The sequence below is a fragment of the Cydia splendana genome, chromosome 10 (genome assembly GCF_910591565.1).
Source record: "Cydia splendana chromosome 10, ilCydSple1.2, whole genome shotgun sequence".
Lineage (NCBI taxonomy): Eukaryota > Metazoa > Arthropoda > Insecta > Lepidoptera > Tortricidae > Cydia > Cydia splendana.
Genome location: NC_085969.1, coordinates 12713954 through 12722352, shown reverse-complemented (window position 1 = coordinate 12722352; position 8399 = coordinate 12713954). Strand labels below are relative to the sequence as shown.

The following is an 8399-nucleotide window of genomic DNA, read 5'->3' as shown; positions in this document are numbered from 1 at the left end:
TACTTATATAGGAACAACGCACGTCGCACATGCCAACCTCATTGTTGTAAGCCAGTTCCTTAGAGCAATTAGTAACTGGAGACGCTTTGGCTGTCATTTTATGTACAAAACAGTCTGCCGATTTTTGCGGGTGAGGGGCACGTCAAATGTATGGCTATTTGTACATGATTTATACGTAACGTACAAATAGCCATGTCAGATAAACGTCAGTTCATACAAAAGTTTGCACAATTGTGCAAGGTTTTCGGCAGAGGGGTAAGCTCTTAAAGGTGACTCCGGTTATTAAATGCTCTAAGGCTAGTTCTAACACTCCTTGCTTGTTTCAACGAAAGCTTATAACAGAAATATCGTTAAATCCCCATTTGATATTAAGTTGTAACGATTCCTGATCGCATTAGGATTATTATAAAAATGTAAATTATTGAGTAAGGAAATATTAAGTAAGTATCGATTACAATTTTTTTTTTTTTGGTTTGACACAGTATTGCTTAACTGCGTCTACACCAGTTACTGTTAACGAAGATGGCATCTCAAACAACAACTAGACGCAACGCCGCGCCGGTATAGAATAATAATATAATTATATATAATAATATGTTCCAGCTTGTTGTTTATAATTGTCGGAAAATGACCACTACGTTATAATGACCTAAGTGGCGTAGCGGTCGCCGTGAGACTATATTCGAGACCTATATAATGAAGGTCCGATGATTCCTGACTCACTTTCGAGTTTGAGCGCCACCAAAGACCTAGTGTAATTGAATAATTGTTGTTGGATTTTATAATTTACAAAATGGGTGTTATATTTAAATTTGTTGTTTCTCTAATGGCTGTGAATTACGTTTACTGCGCAGGTAAAATATTTATAAAAAATGTAACTCTTGAAATGATCATGTCAGTAACTCAGTAAAAGTAAAAAAGAAATAACTAAAATGTTAACATACCTATTATATATTTTTAAATAATTACCATTTTTTATTTTTTAATAGATACTTACTAACTATAATTTGCGTAGTTTTTTCTTATTTTAACTCAGCGAGTTACAGTGCTGTTGCCTTAATACGATTTGTATGAATATTTTTGTTGATATTTTCATTGTACTAACGTAATAACAATCTGGGTACTCTGGCTTGGGTGCTGTAAAAGCTGCTATACTCATTTCCTGAGCAATATAGTTTAAAGAAAAATATTAAACATAATTAATTTTTTTGTACTTAATAAACGAATAATATTATCTTAATATTGCCTAAAATATTTCCTTAATGCAGGCAATATTTCATGTTCTAGTTAGTAGCACTAGCATGTTCGTATAAACAAATTTTGATATTTGCAAGGAACTCATCGCATACTAGTTACTTACGTGTATATGGGGATGGCTGGGTATGTAGTAATATGTGACGTTATCTATGAAAAGGGACCTTATTGTCGATGGCGCTTACGCCATTAATAACCATGCTCCGATATAAATACAATGCCGCGCGACGCTGTGCGGCGTAAGCGCCATCGACAATAAGGTCCCTTTTCATAGATAATGCCCCATATATTGATTTTATAATTTGGAGGAAATTATAATATTTATATGCGGTTTACCGATGCCGATTATGATTATACATAATTAATTGATACAGCGAGGAAATGCCGCCAGCATCCTTAGTAAAATGCCTCAAGGGCCTATTTTAGATTTAAGCTACATAGTTATTAATTTCGTTTAGTAGTACCGCTGTACATATCTTGAAAATAAATAAAGTAAGAGAAACTATGGGACAAGAGAAACCCTTGTAGGGAAAATAAACAGTTAGGTTAGAGATAGATAGATATGTGTGTAATATGAGTCATTTGCCAATTTGTCTAATTTTTTCTTAACATTCTCAGTTTCGTAACGAAAATTAACCATACAAAAATGCAAAGGCCATAGTCGGTTTTCCATAGTAAGTTGGCCCTTAAGTCAATTTGATTTGGGTTTTTTTTGTGAGTACCTCTTATGGTGAAGGATATTTTTGCTGAGTATCAACATCCTGCTAGTGACAGTTTTTGACTTATGATTTTTTTTCCTTAATGTATTGTGTTCGGGATGTATTCAAGCGATTTGCTTCAATTTTTTAAATAGTGTTCTTTATTTAGGTATGCATCGATACTAAAAAAACGAATACCAGTTGTCATTTAAAAAAAACAAAAAAAGTAAAACAAAAATAAAACATTGTTTTTATGTCGTGGTGAAGTACTGACACCTCTAATTTTTTTTCTAGTTGTAGGCCAGATTGACCTACTACTTGCGTAAATATCAAAATTTTCCAAACGGTACTTCCTGTCAAAAATTAGCAATGTGTGTGGTCAAGTTCTGTTCTCAATCGGTGTTTTTCAATGTATATAGTATACAAACATTAAGTTGTCATTGGCATTTTACTCTTGAATACGACAACCTGATAAGAAATCGCAAACATAATCGAAGAGTTTGTCAAAATTAGAGGTGTCACTACTTCACCACGACATAAAAAAATGTTTTATTTTTGTTTTACTTTTTTTTTCCTTTTTTATATGACAACTGGTATTCGTTTTTTGGGTATCGATGCATACCTAAATAAAGAACACTATTTAAAAAATTTAAGCAAATCGCTTGAATACATCCCGAAAAACAATACATTAAAGAAAAAAATTAATAAAATCATAAGTCAAAAACTGTCACTAGTAGGATGTTGATACTCAGCAAAAATATCCTTCACCATATGAGGTACTCACAAAAAAAAACCCGAATCAAATTGACTTAAGGACCAAATTACTACGGAAAACCGACTATGGCCTTTGTATAGCTAACATTCGTAACGAAACTGAGAACATTAAGAAAAGATGAGATTAAGTTTTCTTAATTTTCTCAGTTTCGTTACGAAAATACGAAGGAAAACAATTATGCACTACACCTGTATATTTATTATAAACTAAATTAAATGATAATACTAAAAATAAAATTAACTTAAAAATACTTATGTAGAACTATGACCACCTGACCTTAAAAGTATTTAATTAAGTTATATATTCATAGTTTTTTTTTAAATTTTTTTCGCACTTTCGAAGCCATTATTTCAATAGTATTATTTTAAAAGTTCTTTTCAAAGACCTATCGAAAGATGTGCCACAGTTTTTTTTTACGCTTAGTAACATGTATGGAGTGCCCTCCTAAAAATACATTTTGTCGAAGTTTTAGTTCTGAACTATCGCTATCTATAGCGGCTCACAAACTTCACCTAAATTCCAAATTTCATTAAAATATAGCTTATAGTTTTGGAGTAAAATGGGTGTGAAATTTATAAAGATAAATAGACGGATAGAGACGGGCTTGGCGTTTTTGTCATATTGGCTACGGAACCCTAAACACTGGCCTGACCAGTATGTTAATTGTATACGGAATGATTATTTAGTCAGACCGACTTCTGACTAATGGCATGGCACTCTTATTGATTTTGTGACGGCACTAATTATAAATGAATGACATTTTTATTGCATTTATTACGTGTCTATTTAATCGATCCTCATTAGCTGTTGAATGCGGTTTACCGATGCTGATTATACATAATTAATAGGAAATTTTTCGAATATAAGGTAAGGTGGGGTAAGCCTATCACCGGGCTAAGACTATCACTTGTGTGGAATCCTCATACTGTTTGCCTTGCCCCGAGCAAAATATATGTAGCATATTATTTAGTAATATACATTAAGGTTTTAATCCAGAAACCCGACTCGAAATCATAATACAATCATATCAAAGTCATGGTCACGGCAAGCCCACGGTCATTGGCACGGAGTCGCTGCTGACTCTTTGCATCCATGCTTGCCTTGAAGAAGGAGCATGTATTATAATAGATGTTTTGACCATATTTTACACATTTACTTAGTGTCCTAAGTAGTAAGTAAGTACTAATAGTAATAATCCACATAAGTGCGATTCACGCGTGGCTGTTTATTGATTGTTAAAATGTAAATTTTCATTATTTTATTCTTTTAGGGTGAAGGACTGTTTGTTTGTGCGCAAACTGCATTGAGTACCTACCCATTTATCTCCAAAACGGATTAATCGATTTAGTCACGTTCTTCGTTAGTGTAGGTAATTTACCCTACATAATAATAAAATGTATTGTTATTAAAGAAGTAAGTAACTTTACAGATAAGCTGCAGATGCAGCATTGCTAGTCAATTAAACTAAAATTCTGAGTCAAGCAAATTTATAGAAATAGTGACCAAGGCTAGTGATTTTATGGTACGGAACCCTGAAGTGATTTAAGGTCTCATCAACTCGCCAACCTTACATTTGATCTTGCGTTTGTCGTGCGAGAAGTAATCCAGTTTATGCAGGTTTTCCTTGAGTCCGTAGGTAATGTCATCTCGCATACCTATATCTTGTAAAAAGGTTGCTGCATAAATCCGATTGTATTTTAATTAGGAATGGAACTTGAATGACAACTGTGCCTTTAATTGACTGAAGGTCATTATCATAATTGTCCGTTTTCAGCATATGCACTTAGCCAGTTGAGACATAATATATACATATACTTACATATAGTAAATATAGAAATAGTATTATCAGCTTATCGTGCGTTGGTGGCGTCTGTTTTGAGATATGGGGTAATCTTTTGGGGAAATAGTACCGACCGAGAACATGTTTTAAAATCTCAAAAAAGATGTATTAGAGCAATGTTTAGTCTGAAACCATTAGTACAGTAGTAGGCCATATTTTACAAAATATAAAATATTGAGATTTCCTTCTATCTATTAAGTAGCTTTATTTGTTAGAAATAACCTTGACCTATTTCAGAGGCAATATTCAGTGTGTGCCTCACTAAGAGCACGGGATAATAATAGAATTCACAATCAAATTGCTAATACTGCCCTTCTGAGAAAAAGTATACTTGGTATAGGGCCTAAAATCAATAATAAGATACCAATGGAAATTAGGAATATTAATTTGTTCAAGCGACATTTAACGAAATTATTATTGAAAAATGTTCTTATAATGTCAATGATTTTATTAATGATATTCGTTTTTAAGTCCAATGTACATTAGCAGTAATTATTGTTATATTTGTATTTTAATATATAGATATATTATAGATAGGTATACTATATTTTCTACGCCAAGAGGCAAAGCATGAAGGACAACTTTGTACAGTAACATCTCTATATTCGACAAATAAATTATCTATATCTTTACCTTTGTCAAAAAAATAGATTGCTTAACTAATACTATTTACCTACTCGGCTAAATAAGATGTAGGATAAAATAGGTGATAATGATAAAATTCCACCATATTTTGTATACACAATATTGATGATGATGAGTCAACAAAAATGCGACAATGTAGGCCGGAAAACAGTCATTTCCGGCCTACATGGTCGCATTTTTGTTCTAGTTAAGAAAAAGGCAAAGCAATCCTCGTTTCAAGCACGGTTTGACGAAATGTGACATTTAGTATCATTGTTTCCTTTTTTAGAGCTACCTGATGTGGGTAAATGCAAACTCGAAGACTCGGCATGCATGACCCCAGCGTTCCAAAAGGCCTTCCCCCTGTTCATGTCCGGTCTGCCTAAGCAAGGAGTGGAAGAGTTGGACGTTATGAACATGGAAGATATTGCCTTCGACTTATCGGGTCTCCAGTTCAGCCTTAAAGAAGGAAAACTGAAGGGCTTGAAGGCAGCAACCGTTGATAACGTGAAGTAAGGAAAACTTTTTTTACTCCTTAATGGCATTAGGTCTGCATTTCGTATCATAGTTTGTAGTTATTTTTGTGAAATATTGGAAATTAGCTATATTGGAAAAAACGATAAAAATCCATGCGGTTCCATGCGTAGTCTATCACTTACTTCCTGATTCAAGACAGTTTATTTACGATGATGTTTATGAACTCGAGAGCCATGAAAACTGATCACTTGATACCCGTTTATAGTTCTTGAGTGCATTATATGAGTACTTATGAGTATTCATTAAATAATTGTTTTACGCGTGGTGCAATGATATAATAAGAAGACCTTTGCGTCGGGGGCTGCCCGGGAGGGGTTTTAGGTAGTTATTTTTTACATAGTATTTAGTTTGTATCTATATTTAAGTTTCGACAATAAATTATTCACTTTTACAAAAAAAATATATTAAAAAGGGTTAAAATATGACATAATATAATACTTTTTTCCTATGCCCCTTGCCGGCCAGATGTCTAAGACGGATTACAAGATATATCTGCAAAGAGTAGTATACTTAATATATGGGATACCTGTATCTGTTATAATAAGTTAAACTATAGCCGATCAAACAAGTTTGTCAGTAGAAAAATTGAAAATTCATATTTATTTATTTAATACTTATTTATTCTATGGGATAACCCTTCGCGCCTACATTTTTAAATTGGACGCTCTTTTCTACTGACAAAATTGCTTGGCAGAGTATATTTATGTGAATTTTTGGAATAAAAAATATCTTTTCAGATGGAATCTTCAAAAGAAGACCTTGTCGGTATCTTTCCATTTGGATGCTTCGATCAAGGGACACTACGTTGCCTCCGGAAGGATCTTGATCTTGCCCATCACTGGTGATGGACAGATGAAACTGAAATTGAGTAAGCAAAAACCCATTCATGGGTCCATTGCATTCAACGGCAGAATTTTGTGCCAAAATAATTTATCGCATAAATATAGGGGAGCGAATAGGTACCTACTAACAGCACCACCCTAAACTGAACGAATCTCGCGAACACGCCGCGAAAAAGCTGCTCTCATACAATCGAAGTTACGGTCTTATTTAAAAACGACATGCTGAATACCACGAAACTTGGTATGAACATTTAAACAACATATATCTATACATATATCTATGTCTGGTATTCGTTTTTGTTGCTAATAGTTACAACGTAAATAGAGCGAGTAGAGGTTTTATACGAAAAAAAAATATTAAGTAGGTACTAATTATCAGTTTATACCTCTAAGTATTGTGGACGTGCACACGAAATTACATAAATTACTTATTTCGATACGTGAATGCAAAAAACCGTGAAGGCTAAATCTTTATTAGTTTTAATGACATTATTTGTGACAACGTGATGACATTGGTTTAGTGAACAAAATCATGGAAAAACCAAGTTATCATATGATACATGTTACGTCATATGAGGAGTTTCGATTTAGTGCAGTCAAGATAGAAACTTAGTGCAAGTGTAGTAGTCAAGACAGAAAATTGTCTGTGTAAGTGTCTAACTTATGAAATTAATTTATTGTTTTCAGAAAACATCCTTATCAAGCTGGTTATGCACTATGAAGTTGAAAAGGACGCCGAAGGAAAGGACCACATGATTCCCACCAAATATTCCTTCGACTTCGACGTGAGAGACAACGCGCACTTCGGTCTTACCAACCTGTTCAATGGAAATAAGGAACTGAGTAAGTGAATCATTTTATAAGAATTTTGTCAGGCATCTATACCCGAGGCCGTGAGTTAAAAATCTTTCCCAACATGTGAAATATGATTTGAAATTAATTCGACTCTTCGGTGAAAAATAATACTTCAAGGAAACTAGTCTTGGTTTGCACTTTGCACTTAGTTTGGGTCAATATCAAAGGCAGCAGGAGATACTTCGATTTATGTATTTGAATGAACGTAACCTAACTTAATTTGTGCTATTCAATAATAGCTTTAAAAAGCTCAATAGTCTTTAATTTGACACACATGAAGTGCGGCGGGCGGTGTCCATAGAAAACACTTAAAAAAACCTTATTTTAATAACAAACAGTTTTTTTTTTCAAATATATAATTTGAATAATAACTATATTCAGAATCTTAATAGACATATAATGTTTTTCTGGAGTAGGTAAAACCAACTTTTGCAGTCAAAGCCCCTTAGATCGGAGACCCTTAAGGTTTATACTTTTGCTAACTTGTATTTTATCTTTTATCAGGTGACACCATGTTAAAATTCTTGAACGAAAATTGGAAGCAAATTTCCACAGAATTCGGTCGGCCTATTGTGGACTCCGCATCAAAGAAGATATACAAAAACGTAAAGTCGTTTATGAAAAGCGTAGCGATAAACGACATTGCGCAGTATTAACTTACCTGTTGTTTTATAGGTACTATATGTACTTGGGTTGCTGTGATTATTAAAAATATAAAAAAAATACCCACCATTTTTGTTTGTCTCATAGTTCCCTTGGCTTCCCTTATATGGGGTCAACTACATAAATTAGGTCATAAAGTAAAATTACATTATTAATGGACAAAATGGTACAGGACAATTAAATTAATTTCATAAACACTTTTGGTGAAATAATAACAGCAATACTATTGACAGTAAGTATTGACCATTGGTGTCAATACTTACTGTCAGTTAACTGCGTGACAATGATATCATGGTAAGTTTATTATACGC

At 33.4% G+C, this 8399-nt stretch overlaps 1 protein-coding gene across 1 annotated transcript; it reads left to right on the top strand.

Annotated features, from left to right (window-relative positions):
- The first annotated feature begins 694 nt into the window (after positions 1–694).
- On the top strand, positions 695–8155 carry LOC134794342 (circadian clock-controlled protein daywake-like). Its single transcript, XM_063766133.1, has 5 exons — positions 695–854; positions 5481–5703; positions 6466–6596; positions 7258–7413; positions 7930–8155. Exons 1-5 carry the CDS (start codon positions 794–796, stop codon positions 8079–8081), a joined length of 723 nt encoding a protein of 240 aa, XP_063622203.1. The 5' UTR covers positions 695–793; the 3' UTR covers positions 8082–8155.
- Positions 8156–8399: the final 244 nt, after the last annotated feature.